This window comes from Chrysochloris asiatica, unplaced genomic scaffold (genome assembly GCF_000296735.1).
Source record: "Chrysochloris asiatica unplaced genomic scaffold, ChrAsi1.0 scaffold00147, whole genome shotgun sequence".
NCBI classification, from domain to species: domain Eukaryota; kingdom Metazoa; phylum Chordata; class Mammalia; order Afrosoricida; family Chrysochloridae; genus Chrysochloris; species Chrysochloris asiatica.
The window spans coordinates 4,496,535-4,515,711 of record NW_006408665.1 but is presented as its reverse complement, the minus strand read 5'-3'; the positions used below and the strand labels follow the sequence as shown (position 1 = coordinate 4,515,711).

General features: G+C 36.8%; 1 protein-coding gene across 1 annotated transcript in view; it reads left to right on the top strand.

Annotated features, from left to right (window-relative positions):
* Positions 1-19,177, top strand: part of FBN2 (fibrillin 2) — a 393,529-nt gene that overhangs the window by 160,952 nt on the left and 213,400 nt on the right. The window contains exon 7 of the mRNA XM_006870689.1: positions 3,245-3,370. Coding sequence (XP_006870751.1) covers positions 3,245-3,370 — 126 coding nt within the window. The remainder of the gene's footprint in view (positions 1-3,244; positions 3,371-19,177) is intronic.

The following is a 19,177-nucleotide window of genomic DNA, read 5'->3' as shown; positions in this document are numbered from 1 at the left end:
CTGTGTTGGAAGAAGTGCAGCCAGAGTGCTCCTTGGAGGCCAGGATGGCTAAACTTCGTCTCTCATACTTCAGACATATTGTCAGGAGGGACAAATTGCTGTGGAAGAATATCATGTTTGGTAAGATTGAGGGTCAGAGAAAAAGAGGAAAACCCTAGCGAGATGGATTGGCAAAGTTGCAGCATCTGTGGGCTCAAGCATGGCAACAGTTGTGAGATTGGCCCAGGATTGGGCAGTGTTTCTTTCTGTTGTGCATAGGGTAGCTATGAGTCGGTATCAACTCGATTGCACCTAACAACAACATGTACAACAGAACAAAACACTGCTCAGTTCTGAGCCATCTGAATAGACTGATACCTGTTACTTCAGTGAATCTGTTAGTCCTTGAATGAGCCTTGGTGCTTGTGTTTGTCAAGGTATTAGTACATATCATCTGACTTGTTGAATTATTGCTATAAAGTTGTTGGTAATATTTCCATGTTCCTTTTAATCTGTGGGGAATTTGTGGTGATGGTCCTCACTCTTACTCTTATTTGTAATTTATATCTTCTCTTTCTCTCTTTATCAGTCTTGATAGAGATCTATTAATTTACTAATATTTCCAGACAGGTGGGGTTTAGATTCATTAGCTCTATTTATCTTTTTTTTTTCTTTATATTTTATCTCCATTCTTACTGCTATTATATTCTTGCTTCTTTGTATTGCATATTTAACTTGCTGTTCTTTTTTTAACTTCCTACTAAGAACATTTAGATCACTGCTTTTGGGTCTTTCTCTGTTTGTAATGTAAGTGATTAATACTGTAAGTTTACCTTTCTAAGTACGACTTTAGCTCATCTCATTAAGTTTGACATGCTATGTTTCATTTTCACTTAATTAAAAATATTTTCTGATTTTCCTTGTGATTTCTTCTGACCCATGGAATATTTGAAATCATATTATTAAATTTTAAAATTGTTTAGGTCTATCCCAGGTGTTTTCTATTAACAATTTCTAGTCTAACTGTTTAGAGAACACATTTTGTATGATTTTAAACTATTTACAACAGCTTATTTTTAAATGACATTATATCACATCACTTATAATGTAATAACTTTATAATAGTATTCTTCCGTTTCCTTTGTTGTCCTACTACTAGAGATAACATTGCAAAGAACGGTTATTCCAAACACTTATGTTCAGGAGGAGACTGTACATAGACCAAGAGGCAGTTGTTCAGCTAGAACAAGGGGATCCTGAATGGTTTAAAATCAGGAAAGGTGTGTGCCAGGATTGTATGCTTTTGCCATACGTATTCCATCTGAATGCTGAGCACATAATCTGAGAAGCTGGGTTATATGAAGAAGAACGTGGCATGTGGATTGAAGAAAGACTCATTAACAAGAACAGGATGCAAATGATACAACTCTATTGGAAGAGAAGAGGACTTAAAATACTGATGAAGATTGAAGATGACAGCGTTCTGTATGGATGGCACTTCAATGTAAAGAAAACAAAAGTCTTCACCACTGGACCAATAAATAACATAATTGTAGTTGCCAATGACTTCATTTTGCATGGATCTACAATCTGCACTCATGGAAGCAGCAGTTAAGAAATCGAACAATATATTACATTAGAAAACTCTGCTGCACAAGACCTCTTAAAAGTGTTCAAGAGCAAAACTGTCAGTGTAAGGACTAAGGTGCACTTTTCCTAAGCCGTGGTGTTTTCATTCAACTCATTTACATATGAAATTCTCACAATAAATAAGGAAGGTCTTAGAAGAATTGATGAATTTGAATTAATGGTTTTGGAGAAGAATATTGAAAATACCATGGACTTTAGAAGAATAATCAGATTTGTTGTAGGAGAAATATAGCCAGAATGTTCCTTAGAACTAGGACAGTGATATTTGGACTCTCAAACTTCGAACATGTTGTTATTAAGTGCTGTAGAGTCAGTTCCTGCTGAGTCATAATCATAGGGTTTCCTAGGAGCTGCTGGTGAGCTTAAACTGCCGACCTTAGGGTTTAAACCAATTTTTCAGTCCAGCACATTAACCCACAGCACCAAACCCATGTTATAAAGAGGTAAATTGGAGAGTTAGTGAAAAAGAGGATGGTCCCTATGAGATGAATTGGCCCAGTGGCAAAAATAATTGTCTTAAAGGTAACAACAATTGTGGGGATGGTACGTTGTGTTGTACATAGGGTTGCTGTGAGTTGGAACTGGCTCAATAGCATATAGCCACAAAACTACAATTCCAATATAAATGATTTTTAAGGAATATAATTAGCTTTTATATGAGGGAATTAAAAAGATACCAAGCATAGTAATTCAATGAGTGCACATAAAATAATTAATAACCCTTTACAGTTGCTAGCTGAAGAAAATTAGGGTATTGAATAGTTATATCATGTTTTATTTGGGAAGAGAAAACAGGAACTAGTATAACAGTAGAGATGTTTATACTATTCATGAGTGTGTAGGCATTCGTGGGTGTTGATCCTGTCCCTGACATTCTAAAGAACTGTCTTGAACAATTTATTCATAACAGCTCTGGTATACTTTATGATCTAGTAACTCTATTTTTGGGTTTGTAAGTAAGAGATAGAGTCCTTTTGAGTCCTCAAAGTTCATAGAAATCATTCAGTTACTAAAAAGACCAAAGGAAGATGGCCATTGCATCATTCCCTCAGGGAGTGAGAAGTTGTAGGCATACTTGATGTTCACGCCAAGAATATTCTTCAGCAAGTCAAAGTAACAGTGTGCGTGTATACATGACAACATGGGTCTTAAAACGAAATCCCTAGGAGAAAAAAGGGATGGAAGTGAGTTTTCATATAAATTTTATATAGAATATAAATATTATACAGAATATTATAAAACTCATTTTTACCCCTTTTTTATATTATATATTTATATTTATTGTTAAGTGCCATCAAGTCAATTCCGACCCATAGCAACCCTGTATAGGGTTTCCAAGGAGTAGCTGGTGAGCTTGAACCACCAACCTTGCAGTTCAAATGGCTTTACAGTCTGGCACATTAATCCACTAAGCCACAATAGAGTCATGCTATTACTTATTTATATCAGATTAAATTTATATAAATTAAAATATTTACCTACAAATGGGTTCTGATTCATTTCCTTTTCCCATTCTTTTGAGAATAACTGAATTTCTTTCATCCATTATATAAATATATTGATAAATATTCTAAAAATGTACTTCATCTCTGTTGAAAATGTTTTCTTCTTGCAGATGTTGATGAATGCCAGGCTATTCCTGGGATATGTCAAGGAGGAAACTGCGTCAATACAGTGGGCTCCTTTGAGTGCAAATGTCCTGCTGGTCACAAGCAGAGTGAAACTAATCAGAAGTGTGAAGGTAAGTGTCTCTGCTTGGGGAGATGTACTTAACTGCTTATTTTGAATTTAAGAAGAAGGTGAATGACTTGTAAAGAATAATTGTTCTTTGTTTCAGTATAAACTTGTAGATGTAATGATCAAGTAGTTTTGTTAATCATTTGTGTATATTAGCCTTAATGGGTTTGAATGGAGAGCATTCTGGAGCTTTTGCATCTGATTTACTATCTCAGTTGCTATGTGAGAATGAAAATGGAAGTAATCCAGCCATTTCTATTTTTCCCTAATAATTTCATTTTTCACTTTATCTCCAAAATTATACCCAAAACTAAAATTGGAGTAAAGAGAAAATGCTGAAGCAAGATACAATATCTATAAAATGATACTTTACTAATTGGTACTATGCCATATATGCTAAAGTGTTTTAATTGTTTTATTGAATAGTATTGCTTCACTGGTCACTAAGTGGGTGGGGGTTGGGGGGGAGAAGCATAATCGACTCAAGAAAGATTGAGAAATTGCCAATCTGTGAAAGAATATTCTTCCCAAAGATAACGGGGGCTGGGGAGCTTATAATTTTCTAAAATATGATATTTTAGCTCTAATATTGAAATACAAGTTCCATCAGCATTTTTCAAATAGAATAAATGCATGTGTTACATTTATCTATGATTAAAAGCTTGATCATTTTACAAAAATTTAAAACCATCTAAGATGTGTGTAGCTTTTGTTGTTTCTAAGTGCCATCAGGTCAGTTCTGACTCATAGCAATCCTATATAGGATTTCCAAGGAGCTGCTGGTGAGTTTGAACCATCGACCTGCAGTTCAAACCAACATTGCAGTCTAGTACATTAACCCACACCAGGATTCCCATGTTTATATCAATATTTAGAATAATGTTGATGTTTCTAGTAGTATTAAGGAATCCAGGTGTGGCACTCTAGGGTCAGCACTGGATTATGAAGCATATGGTTCAACCTACCAGCCATTCCTTGGACCCTGTATGGGGTCTCTACAAGTTAGAACTGACTTGATGGTGCTTAACAACAACAGAACCTTAAGGTCAGCGGTTTGAAACTACCAGCCGCTCCGCGGGAGAAAGATGAGGCTTTCTACTCCCGTAAAGATTTATACCCTCGGAAACCCTGTACAGGGTCGCTATGGGTCGGAACCGACTTGACGGCACTTAACAACAACAACAACAACAGAAATATTAAAGAAATTATTGTATCAATTTTTAGATTATTTAAATCAATTTATTTCTTCGACTAGAAATTTTTTCTTAAGACGATAGAGCATAACTTCTCATTTATGCAACATAAATATTCTCATAAAGTCAGTGTTTTAAAAGTTTTTTCTGGAGATTTGTTTTTGCCATTTTAGTTGATATGAGGTAGGAGAATGTGTGTGAAAATACATTAAACCTGAATTTATCCTATATGCCACATACAAATTTATTCTACTGAACGTAGATTAAAAGTACCAAAGATAAATAAATGTATTTGAGGTGTATTTAGAACCATGAACCTTCAATAACTAAAATCTTGTGTTGGGTATAGTTAAGTATTTTCAGTCTTTTCCTTTCTAAAATATAGTTATTGGGGATGTTTGAGTAAGTTGGTTGCATAACAGTTTATCCCTCTCGTTATAAACTAAGATAGTAAAAAGGCAAAGTGTAGAACTTAATGATAGAATGTAAACAGAAATCTGAACCGTATTATGAAATAGGAGGTAGAGTGTGGGTAAATATGCTTTCAACACCAGAAACCATAATCTCCCAAATCAATAGATCATGTATCTAAGATCTTAGATTATTTGTAGAAGAATACTTTTATGTTTGCCTTGACTCATTTACTATTATCCCTAAATTAATCTTTGTTACTTCATACATTGTACATTATTACAACATAATTATTCCCCCCAAAAGAAAATGCAGTAAAATGTAATCATCTATTTTAAGGAAAAAACTGTTAGCAAGAATGCCCAAGTAATTTGTGGCCATTGAGTACAATATTTGTAAGCAAAGTCTGCCTATAATGGTTTAAGAAAACTAATTGTTGTTGTTGTTAAGTGTCATCGAGTCGGTTCCAACCCATAGCAACCCTGGATAGGGTTTCCAAGGAGCAACTGGTGAGCTTGAACCACCAACCTTGCAGTTCAAACCGAGTTTGCTGTCTGGCACATTAACCCACAGCACCACACCAGGACTCTAATTTGTTGTGATGTGCTGTGGAGTCTGTTCCGACTCATAGTGACCCTATACAGGGTTTCCGGGGCTGTAAATCTTTACGGCAGCAGAAATCCTCATTTTTCTCCCGTGGAACAGCTGGTAGTTTCGAACTGCTGACCTTGAGGTTCACAACCCAATTCGTAAACACTACACTATCAGAGCTCCTTAGGACTCTAATTAGAAGCTGTGAAAATCATCTGAATTAGCAAAGGAATTGGGCCAAAAAGTCAGTGATTTTTAGAATGCCTGAGTTTTGCTACTGCTTCCCTGATAATTCTTATATTTTTTTCCCCTGCTGGCTTTTTTGAGGATTGACTCCACTACTTAAAATTTTGTCTGTACCCTTCACTTTTTACTTCTGAAGTAACACCTAAACAAAAGCCAAGGTGGTGTAATTAGAAACAAAGAAAGTGTTTGATTATAGGTGAGCAGCTACAGCCACTTTCTGATTATAGTGGCTGTGACATTGCACATCAAACAATGTATTTCTTCTTAGTGGAATATGGAATGAGTCTTTTCTACATTGCGTTTCATCAAAACAACATACAGAGCCAAGCCTGAGTTTGGGGAAGACAGTACAACTCTTTATTCACCACTGTCTTTGTTCTTTAGGAAAGGGGGCTCTTGATGTAATGTAGGCACCACCCAAAGCTATAAATATAGTCATTTTTCCCCTTACTTCCTGTGCAGGCAGCCAGATCCATTTTACCATGGCTCAGAAAGAATGTGATTTAATATTCTGGATTGGTGGGATAGCCAAATTAGAAAAAGTGGTGATTAGAATCTGAAATCTAGACGTTTTATAAAGTCTCTTTTGTAAATGCATCGTATTTATTTGGATATATTAAAAGTGGTTGTTACTGATTTTATCTGGGTAATATTCTTCCTTAATATCAAATAATAAATAATATTTACTTATATAAAATTGTTCAGTGGGTGGCATACCGTATCTGGTAAGACTGTAAACTATTGCTACACTTAATGACAAGTATTGAATTATAGTTAGCTTATGTATAGTTTATACAGTATCAGAATAAAAATGTTCCCATATACATAAAATTAATATTTGTTCAAAATAAAAATATAACCATAGCAATTACTTTTCTCAACTATTAATTGTAATTTAAATTACAGTATGAATATAAAATGTAGTCATATTGACAGATTTAATTTAAATTTGTCTTTTCTCTATTATGTTGTTTTTGTTAAGTGCCACCCAGTTGGTTTCAACTCCTGAAGACCCATTGTAGGGCTTCCAAGGAGTGGCTGGTCAGTTTAAACTACTGACCTTGCGGTTAGTAACCCATTGCTTACCCTACAGCATCACACTAGGACTAGGGTCACTGTGAGGTTCTATAAGTCAGAATTAACATAATGGCAGTGGGTTTTTGTGGTTTTGTTCTAAATTTGGGGGCATCCTTCATCTCATGAGCTAATTTGATGTTTGAAACATATTACTGTACTCCTCCTCCATATTCAGTGCAATGAGGCTAAAAATAGCTTACCCAGGCCTGTTCTGCTTTATATCAATGGTTTGCTGGATTCTCTTATGAAATTCCTAATTTATTTCAAATAGACTTCTTAAAAAAGGTATGTCTAATCCCAATGTAGATAGTAATATGTTTTTGTTAAGTGACATTGAGTCGATTTCGTTCATAGTAACATCCTGCAAAAAGTTTTAAACCTTCGCAGGAGCAGAAAGCCTCATCTTTTTCCCATGGAGTAACTGGCAGGCTTGAACCATGGACCTTGTTGTTCTCAGTCTGGTGCTTATCATATAGAGCCACCATATTCCCAGATAGTAACGTTGATGTTGTTAATTGCAATTAGTTCCAACTCATAACAACCCTGTATAGGGTTTCCAAGGAGGAACTGGCGAGTTTGAACCACTGACCTTGCAGTTCAAACCAACTTTACAGTCTAGAAGGTTATCCTTTAGCACCACTCTTTTGCTCTTTCTCTTTCTTTCTGTGCATGTGTGTCTCTCTTTCAGTCTCTGTGCATGTGCGTGTATATGGGGAGTCTGTCTGTGGGGAGGAGGATCACATTTCCTTTCCACCTAATTAGGCTCCTGGATTCCATAAAGTCTTGCATGTTTCCCACTGAAGTAATGTCTTATTTCTTCTGGGTCAGTTGTGTCCAGTACTGAATTTCCTGATGCTGTCATACAGTGAGCAAAATGATCCTGTGGTGGAGTACACCTTTCTTCACATTCAAAGAGAAAGCTGTTTTATTTATTTACACTAGTCAAGATTTATTCTAAATATAAATTTAGTTTAACTGAAGAAGGGAAACAAAACACATCAATCTAATATGAAATGATACATCAGAAGGCTGTGTCGATATTAATATATATGTGTATATATATATACAGTTAATTTGAATTTCATTCCAAGTGGATAAAACACCAGTATGTGCCAAGTATCCTTGTGTGATCCCTTCTTCCAGACTATACCTTCTTTGACATTCCTTGAGCTAGTTATCATTTTCTTGGCTAAATCAGGTGTCAGGAAAAGAACCTTGCTGTATTGAAATGTCTCCCTTCAATGGCTCTTTATAAGGCAGATGGTTGTTTGCTATTTATTTTGAAGAGTCTTCAGCTTTATTCCATTACCACAATGTTTTGTTGTTTGAGATTCATGACAAGAAATATGTTTACTTATGCTCATGAAACTCATAAAACTTTTTGGCACAGTATCTTTTGCTATCTTTCCAACTCTGCTTTGATAAACCATGGAAAATAAACTTTCTGTAACTAGACTGGTAAGTGCCTGCTTTTACTCATTTTATCAAAGGTATATTATTACCTTTAAAATAAATAACGAATAGAATTTTTATTATTTCTCAAAGGGAAAATTACGTATTAAAAGGAAGATACAATAAGGGGATTAGAAGCAGATCAAACGTTGTTTTAGGTCATCAATTTTTAAATCATGAAAACTGTCATCTTTTAAATCCTTTCAAAAAGATTTTTTACAACACAGTGTACTTAAGACGTTACTATGTTCTATGGCCTTTCTCCTTTGAATATGAAAGTCCTGACTGCTTAACCCAAATCTGATTTCTGTTCCTATAACAAACTATTTTGATAAACCAGCTTGTTTTGTTATTAAGTGCCGTCAAGTCAGTTCAGACCCTTTGCTATTGTGGTTAAGTGCCCTCTAGTCAGTTGCAACCCATAGCAACCCTGTATAGGGTTTCTGAGGAGTGGCTGGTGAGCTTGAACCACCAATCTTGAGGATCAACCAACTTTGCAGTCCAGTGCATTAACCCACTGCACTACACTAGGACTCTGACCAGCATATTATGAGCACTAAAATAACATCATATTACTAATAACAGACTTTATTGCTCACTTATTATGTCCTAGATAAGACTTAAGCCACTTTAAGGTGATTACCTTATTAAATCACCACAACAGTGCTGTGAGGTTGCTGGTTACTATAATTAACAGTAATTATTTAATTTTGAAATAGTAATTATATAATTAATCTGTAAACTCAGTTTGCATCTGAATAAATGGAATTACAGATGAATCAACAGAGGCCTAGTAACTTTCTCAAGGAGCTCTGGTAGCATAATGGTTACGAATTGGGCTGCTAATAACACGGTCAGCTGTTCTGTGGGAAAAAGATGAGGCTTTCTGCTCCTGTAAAGATTTACAGCCTCGGAAACCCTACACAGGGTCTCTATGAGTCGGAACCGACTCTATGGTACACAACCACAACAACAACAGTAACTTTCTCAAGGTTATACAGGTAGGCAACAGAAAAGCCAAGATGCCAAGCTGCTGGATTTACTCCAGAGTTGTTTTATTTACTTACTCTAGTCACAATTTATTATTCTAAATATGTTTAATTTAAATGAAGAAGGGAAGCAAAGAACATCAATATAATAGGAAATGGTACATCAGAAGACTGTCTAGATATCAAAATGTGTATGTACAGTACAGCTTTTTCACAGTTGTGCAAACAAGGATGAGTAAGCAGGTAGCACACACCAAGACCAAATGCAGCATTTATAGAAAGAAGCTCATGGGGACTAGAGCAGTAAGTAAGAGTGAGATTTTCCCTGTGCCCATCACATTTTGTGATAGTACCTTAGATCTAGCAAAGAGAATTAGTCCCAATTTAGTGGTCCTAGCACTAGCTGCGGACTCCTGGTGTGGTACTGTAGGATCAGCACTGGTCTGCATGATACAAGGTCCGCAGTTCAAACCCACCATCTGCTCCTTGGAATCTCTATACAGGGTCTCTGTAAGTTGGATCCGACTTGAAGGTGCGTAGTAACAGGAAGCACTAGTTGTGGGGTTTGCTGCATGATGGGAAAGCTCTGATCCCTCCTTGTCTGATAAGATAGAGACTGAAAATAAATTGAGTGTTTGCCCAACCCTGGTTCTTCACCTCAGTCTTCATGGTTGAGGGGACCTTTTCCTTGTGCCATTATGATTGAAGGGGTCAAGCCTTGTAATTATAACTGGCAGTTCAGTGACTGCAGCCTGTGTCCACCACCTCACTTCTCCACCTGGAATCACCAATTTATGTGCTCAGATGTAGCCAGTTTACATGATACCATTGGGAGGTTTAGCCCATGAGGATAATTTTTGAAAGAGTTAACCTTCCTCTCTAAAGTCTGCTCTACTGCCTCACTATGGCTAATATGCTAGCTATTTTAGTGGATGGATTTTTGTTACATTCTATTCATTAAAATGTAAATTTATTCTGCAAGATCATGCTAAAATAGCTTATTCACTATTACTTTAGAACAGAAATTGCAGATCAAGGAGATAAGACTCTAGAGGTAAGGAAGTACAACTGAACTAATTCCATCTTTGTTCATAGAAGTGAGTCTGTAATAATAGTCTAAGAAAGTGGTTGTACAATAGCTAAATGTCCATGAAGAGGTAAGACACCAAGATTTTTTTTTTAAAGAATAGAGAACTAATTCTTCTAATTAATAACATGTTTAAAAGGGAAACTATTTTAAATGCTATGGTTTAAAATAAAAACAAGCATTCCAGTGGAGTTCATTCTGACTTGTGGTGGCCCTATGTGTGTTACAGTGTACAATTGTTCCATAGAGTTTTCTTGGTTATAATCTTTACTTTTGTGGCTCCACTGAGTGGGTTTGAACTTCCAACATATAGCTAAGCAACCCAGTGCAAACTGTTTGTGCCATCCAGGGGCTTTTGCATTACTCAGGGACTTTAAGTACTATAGCTGTTATTGTTATTTGCTGTTAAATCAGTTTTGATTCATGGTAATCCCATGAGACAAAGTAGAGATGCTTCAGAGGGTTTTCTAGGCTGTAATCCTTACAGAAGCAGATTGTCAGGTCTTAAACTTTAAACCAAGTAACTGGTTTACCTATTGAAAACAGGATAAGTGAATAAGAGGACACTCACAGTTAACTATGGGGCTTCAAAACATTTATGGGAAAATGGAATTAAAAGATGATGTAATTTCTTCATATATATATATATGCTACAAATACATATATTTGTGGTTCAAGATCAACCAGCTGCTCCTTGGAAACCCTATACCCTATAGAGTCACTATAGGTCGGAATCGACTCAACAGCACTTAACAACAACAACACAAATATATCCAATGATATAGTAAATCATATATGGAGTAACACTTTGAAAACTTCTTAGCCATAACTGAACACCTTGAGGAAATGAGTCAGTAGGTTTAAGGGCTTCAGACCACACTCTCAGAAGTATCTAGATCAGTGTACCTAACATAGTCTATAAAGATAATGCTGTACAATGAGTAGCGACTGGGTTCTTTAAGTTGGGAAGTGACCATCTAAGGTGCAACTATTGGTCTCTCCCCATCTGGAACAAAGAAGCATAAAGAAAATCAACTCTCAAGGATCAATTCATCCAAAGGACTAATACATGCAAATGGTAGACTGCATACCCAGAGACCAGACGAACTACATGGTGTCAGCTGCCACTACAGAATACTCTGATCCAGTATCACAATTAAAAGTCCTGGACAGATGGGAGAGGAAAAAAAAGCAAAATCACAAAAAAAGACCAAACTTACTGGCCCAATAGAGACTTGTGGATCTCCCGAGGCTGTGGCCCTTAAAAACTTTTTTATAGCTTGCAACTGAACCCACCCCTGGGGATTAACTTTCAGCCAAGCAGTTGTCAGACCTATGGAATGAGCATTAACACCAAGGAAGAATGTACTTCCCAGAACACTCAATTATATGAGACCAAAAGGGCAGCATTTGCCCCAAAGCAAAGGTTGAAAGGTTGAAACGGCCCAGGGAGGAAGTAGAAAAAGTGCTGCTACTTGAGGAGATTGCAACAAATGTCATAGAACAAAATGTGCATCAATTGTTGAATGGAAGACTAATTTGTTCTATATGCTTTAATCCAAACCACAATAAAAATTTCAAAATATATAAATTAAAAACACATTGTTGTTGCTGTTTTCCTATGCTGTCTAGTCAGTTCTGACTCACAGCGACCCTGTATCGGGTTTCTGAGGAGCAGCTGGTGAGTTTAAACCACTGACCTGGCAGTCCAAACTGACCTTATATAGGAGTGTTTGTCCTGTGGCATCATATCAGGTGAGTTAGGGGAGGAAAAAGACCCTTTCCTTGGCCATATCTTTTGTTAAATTCTCAATGAATTCCTGTAGCAAAACTCTTGATTCTCTCCTAGTTGTATTGGAAGAGCATGTATAACCCAATATTTAAGCATCTCACATTGGTGTTGCAATCTTTTGCCCCCAGAGTGCACAGTATGCCAAATGGACAAAAGATGCACATTTACTGCTTGTTAAATATGGAACGATAATGAGGGACCTATTTAGAATTTTACTTAATGTTCAAACTCCTACCTTTATAAATCATTTAAAAGTGTTTTATTGTTGTTGTTGGGTGCCATCAAGTCAGTACTGATTCATAGCGACCCTGTCTATCTATGCACAACAGAACGAAACACTGCCTGATCCTTGGCCAACCTAACAATTGTTGCCACGTTTGAGCCCATTGATGCTGCCACTTTGCCAATTCATCTCACTGGGGCTCTTACTCTTTTTCTCTCACTCTCCACCTTACCAAACATGATAACCTTCTCCAGTGACTGGTCCCTCCTGACAACATGTCTGAAGTATGAGAGAAGTTTGCCATCCTGGCCTCCCAGGAGCACTCTGGCTGCACTTCTTCCAACACAGATCTGTTGGTTCTTTTGTCAGCCCATGGCATTTTCAATATTCTCCAACACTATAACTCAAAAGCATCAATTCTTCTATGGTCTTCCTTATTCACTGTCCAGCTTTCACATGCATATGAGTTTATTGAAAATACCATGGCTTGAGTCAGGCACAAACTTAGTCCTCAAGCTGACATCTTTGTCCTTCAACACTTTAGAAAGGTCCTGTGCACCATATTTGCCTAAAGCAATACGTCGTTTGATTTCTTGACTGCTGCTTCCATGAGTTTTGTTAGTTCCAAGAGTGTTGATAGTCACCAAATGAAATGTGTTTAACTTAAATGTTCCTCTCATTAATTGCTCACAGGAGATATCTATCATTAAAAAAATCTTGAGTGATGTAAATGAAAATAACAAGACATGAGGGGTTATAATTAGCTTGTTATAAGTTGCTTTAGGTAGAAGTACAAGTAATCATACAAATAATATTTTAAGGGCTGTTCTGAGTAGTCATTAAGAAAGGAGGTAATTATCCTTAAATTATCTTTAAACAAAAATCTAGTCATATCCTGATTGATGTTGTTTGTTGTTGAATGTCTTCAGTGGTTCTGACTCATAACTACCCTCAGCAGAATGAAACACTGGCTGGTCTGTACCATCTTCACAATCAATGCTGTTTAAGTCTAGCACTGCAACCACTGGGTCAATCAGTCTTTCTCATTGAGGGTCTTTCTCGTCTTCACTGGCAATCTATTTTATAAAGCGTGTTGTCCTCCAGGGATTGGTCCTTCCTGATACGATGGCCAAAGTATGTGAAAGGAAATCTAACCATCCTGGCTTCTAAGGCACATTCTGGCTATACTTCTTCTGAGACAAATTTGTTTGTTCTTCTGGCACTCTGTGGTACTTTCAGTATTCTTCGCCAACACCATAATCCACATGTGCCAAGTCTTCTTTGGTCTTGCTTATGCACTGTGCAATTTTAACATGCATATGAGGCAGTCAAAAATACCTTGGCTTGGGTCATGTGCACCTTAGTTCTTAAAGTGACATCTTTGTTCTTGAACACTTTAAAGAGGTCTTGTGCTGCAGATTTGCCCAGTGAAATACATAGTTTGATTTCTTGGCTACTGCTTCAGGGACATTGATTGTTAATGCAAGTAAAATGAAATCCTTGACAACTTTAATCTTTTCTCCATTTGTCATGATACTATTTATTGGTCCAGTTGTGAGGACTTTTGTTTTCTTTACAGTGAGTTGTAATCCAAATTGAAGGCTATATTCTTGGATATTCATCAGTAAGTGCTTCAAGTCCTCTTCACTGCCAGCAAGCAAGGTTGTGTCATCTGCATATTGTAGTTTGTTAATGAGCCTTTCTGAAATCCTGATACCATATTTTTCATATAGTCCATATACTTGGATTCTTTGCTTAACATGCAAATCAAGTAAGGATGGTGAAAAGATAAACTCCTATATACACCTTTCCTGATTTTAAATCATGCAGTATTCACTTGCTCTGCTCAAATGACTGCTTTTTGATCTATGTACAAATTCCACATGAGTACAATTAAGTGTTTTGGAATGCACATTTTTAAAAATATAATACATATTTATGTTCCATACAGTTGAATTCCTTTGCATGTTCAATAAAATACAAGTAACCATCTTTCTGGTGTTCTCTGTGATTAGCCAAGATTCATCTGATGTTGTTAAGCGCATCGAATCAGTTCTGACTCATGGGACCCTGCAGAGGGTATCCGTGACTATAACTATTAGTAAGAACAGAAAGCCTCATCTTTCTCCCATGGAATGGCTGTTCAGCTCAAACTGCTGATAGTGTGATTCCCAGATAGATTGCTCCTTCCCAATGAGGTGAAGACTTTCACAGTAGAAAAACAGCAGTTTCTTTCTCTAATATATAGTCTTCACATTGCTTTAGTATGCCCCCTTGCTCTCCCTCAGGTACACAAAATAATATTAACTATAGAATTTGTTTCATGACACAATCTCTTTATTGTTACTCCTATGGCCAGCTTTTATTTAGTTACTTTGTTATTTTAAATGATGTTATAAGCACCCATGAAGCCACCAAAAAACAGAAGTTGCCCATCCTGTTGCCTTTCCTGATACAACCATCACTCTGTATTCAGGATTCTGCATCACCTTGCTTTTTTTTTTTAGGTAACCTTATCGCATCTGTCAGTTTATTGTTGTTAAGTGTTATGGAGTTGGTTCTGACTCAGAGCAACCTTTTATAGGTTTCCCAAGGAGTGGCTGGTGGGTTGGGAGCAGTGGTTGTTAGTAGTCCAGTGCTTATTTTACAGTGCCATACCAGGACCCCCATTTTTAAGTAATCAATTGATTATTGTTCTTATAATTTTTGTATTGTAGCTTTACAAAAAAAAGCTAATACTATATGAAACAAAACTTTTTTCGCTAGAGTTATATGTTGCTTTAGTCCGTTCTTTAGACTGGTACATAGTATTCTGTTATGTGGCTCTTACAGTGTGTTCATTTGCTTTCTCCCTGATAGACATTTACATTCTGGATCACTGTGTATATATATATATATATACATATATATATATAGTATATGTATATATATAGAGAGAGAGACTATTAGCATATTCCATATCTATATCTGTATCTATATTTATATCTATATCTATCTCTTTATATATGGAGTCCTGGTATGGCGCTGTGGTTTAATGCACTGCATTGCAAGGTCAGTTTAAACTACAAAGGCAGTAATCCAAGCTCACCAGCCGCTCTGCAGAAACACTATACAGTGTTGCTATGGGTCAGAATCGATCGAGGACACTTAACACACACATACATACACAAGGGAGCTTAAAACCTTTTGTGGAAATACTTCATTACCTTTCAATTTCATTTTTCCACAGATCTTTTGAAGACTCCTTGTATATATGTTTGTATATGTATTTTTGCATATGAAAGTAATGTTTCGATATATAGGATATAAACTGATGTATATTGAGATGTGAATACACCAGTATACCTTCCTGACATAAATACCTAAGAGATTCTCTGAATCACATCTCTTCAACATTAGGTATTAGCCAGACTTTCTGATTTTTTTTCAATTAAAGGAATGTAAATGCATTTTGTTACGGTCTTGATTTGCATTTCCATTTTCACTAATTATGTTGAATATTTTTTCATATGTGTATAGACAAAATGTGTTTTCTATTTCTGTGAAATGTCTACTACTGCCTTTTGCTTATTTTTCTCTTTGTGTTTTTCTTATTGAATTGTAGGCATTTCTTAATGGTGGCATTGAAAATAGTCTTTTGTCATTTGTATTGTTGTTAAGTTCTGTCGAGCTTGTTCTAACTTATAGCAAGCCCATGTAGTGTTTCCAAGGAATGGCTAATGGGTTTGAACCACCGACCTTTCAGTTAACTGTCCAGTGCTTATCCTACAGTACCATACCAGGTCTGCTTCCCATCTATAACTTACCATTTTACTGTCTTTTGGGCTTTTTTGAATGAAGAAAAAGTTTTCTTAATTTTAATATGATTGAATAGACCACTCCTTTTTTTTTCTTATTAAGATTAAGGCAGATTTGGGTTTTTAAATAAATTCTTCCTTTCTCCACTTCTAAAAGATATTCTGCTATATAATCTAATAAATTTTCTTTCTCATGTTTAACACTGAAGTATTTAATCTTTCCAAGTTTGGCTTTGTACACAGTGTGAAATGAGGACTCAGTGTCATCTTTTCCCACAAATATAGGAATTTTTCCAGCTCCATTTATTGGAATTTAGTCCACTGATGTACATTTGTACTTCTAAATATAAAACTTGTAATAGTGGATATAGATTTTAAAACTATAAATGCTTTACCCACTGATAGTATTGAACTATATATATTTTTTTCCTCCCTCCCCCATATCCTCTTTTCCTTCAGAAAACAGATTGTGGATAGGGGATGAGGAAGTGAAATAATAACCCTTGGTATTGAGGTGTCTACCACACTAAGTTTGAATGTCTATGTCCTATTTTCTTGGTAAGGAGCTCTGGTAATGTAGTGGTTATGAGTAGGTTACAACTTTAAGGTTGGCAGTTCGAAACTGCCAGCTGTTCCATGGGAAAAAGGTGAGGCCTTCTGCTCCCGTAAAGATTTGCAGCCTCAAAAACCCTGTGCAGGGTCACTAGGAGTTGGAACTGACTCAATGGTACTGGTACTTAACAACAACAGCAACTTTAGTATAATCAGCAAGGAATCATGTTGTGATCCATGGAAGGAGATAAAATAAATCCTATATTATGTTGGACAGATGGCTAGAAAGAGTGAATGAACTGATGTTCAAAGGGCTTGTTTTTGAGGATATTCAGAGAGGTGGCTTTTGCTCTGCACGTTGAAGGTCAGATAAATATTTTACACAGTTTGGTAAGGAGAGGGCAAACCAGTTGGTGACAATGGAAACAATAACTAGAATTTGATAAACAGAGCACACAGAAAATTGTTGAGTTGCTGTTCTCTTCTTCCTTCAGAAATTGTCGGGGACCTGCCTCGACATAGGGGTTCGGTTCACGAGGAGGAGATACCTGACGGCGGTAGATATAGCAAAAGAATACACAAAAGGAGACATAGAGAGACAATGAGGCACCCCAAAGCCAGGGTGGATACATCACTGGTGGGCAGGCTTGGGACTACAGGCATCGTGGCCTCTGCAGGCAGCAACTCACTGCCCTGCAATCTTTACTGCATGCCTTCCAACCCGCAATGCACTGCAATCTTTACTGCATGCCTTCCAACCCGTAATGCACACCTGGAGAGGCCCGGGCCTCTGCTTTATTTAGGGGAGGAACTTCACACCAAGCTGGGAGGGACTTAGGCAAGGTACAGCTAGCTAGCATCAGTACTTTTCCAGACATTCAGGTAACTTTACATCATATTTCGCTGGTTCGAATCCCAGGCCAGCAACTTGGTTTCTCAGGCCCAATTAACATATCTATAGTCCCTGAGCTCAGTTGGGGGAAGGTGAGAGTTAAGGACAAAAGCTTGGGCGGAGTCCCCACTGTTTTGGCTTCCTGAGCCAGGTTTTCAGGAAGACTCGAGAAGCCCAGGTGAATGGGCTGCACCTGGAAAAGGATTAGGGAGGATGGGTTCTTTGTCTATAGAACAAAGAACTGAGAAGTAGCTAAGATATTTTTAGTTAATCCTTTTGAAGAAAGGCTTGACCTTGCAACTTTTAGTCTTAGGCTTTAGGAAAATATCACATTTATCTGTGGATTATCAAGAGCTCTGTGTATTAAATTAATACATGTAACAATATTAAGATAAAAAACAATTTGCCATTAACTGCCAGTGGCCTCATTTGTTACACTCGGGCCTATAGGGCCTCGAACCTCTGACCAGTCTTACACGGTCCCCAACAAGAAATAATATTTAATGAATCATATTAATAATAACAATAATAGTGTTAATTGAATGTTTATATGTCCAGTACTATGGTAAACTCATTATTGTATTATAATACTAAATCCTACAAAAAATTATGAGTGGGGAATCTCTTATTATTCATGTTTTTTAGATAGGTAATGATGCTGGAGATCACATGATTAATTTTTTAAAGATTATTGTGAATTGAGCAAAGGTTTACATACAAGATCATCAGTTTTACATTCAGTAAATCATACTGTTTGTTTCATATCAATGACTGCAATCCCTTCCATGTAACAACAGTTATTCCACTTCTTCCCTGTGGGGTCTTGTTTCTATTCCATCCACTTTCCTATCCCTTCTCAACTTTCTCCTTAGGTAAATGTTACCCTTTTATATTGAATGATTGACAGCCCCATCATTCTTAGTAAGCATACCTTAATAGTGTTGGTGTCCTCCATGTATACCTATCTACGACATGACTGAAAGTTGGGCCACGAGGGTGAGTTCCTTTCCAGACCTGAAGGGTGGTCAAAGGGTGACTGAGGGCCATAGTATAGGGTTCCTTTTGTCTATTTCTAACCAGTAAGCCCAATATATTTCTTTTTAAATATTTTTGAGTTTTGTTCCACATATTCTGCTGCTGTATCTAAGACCTTCTAATGTGATCCCTTTCAGAACAGTTGGTAGTTGTTGCTGGTCACCATCTAGTTCTTCTGGTCTCAGAGTCATTGAGACTAATGTTCACATATTCCATTAGTCCATTGGACTGATTCCAAACATCTTCAGTTCTCATCACTTTTCTTTCTTAATCACGTGGAGAGACCAACAGCTGCACCTTATATGGTTGATCATGAGCTCTTAAGATTCCAGACAATACTCTCCAAAGTAGGATTTAGAACACTGTCTTTGTGGACTATGTTATATCTATTAACCATGCTGTCCCCTGAGACTATGGTCCTGAGTCCCCAGACCCAGTAACTCATTGTCTTAAGGTGTTTTCATCATTTTGCCT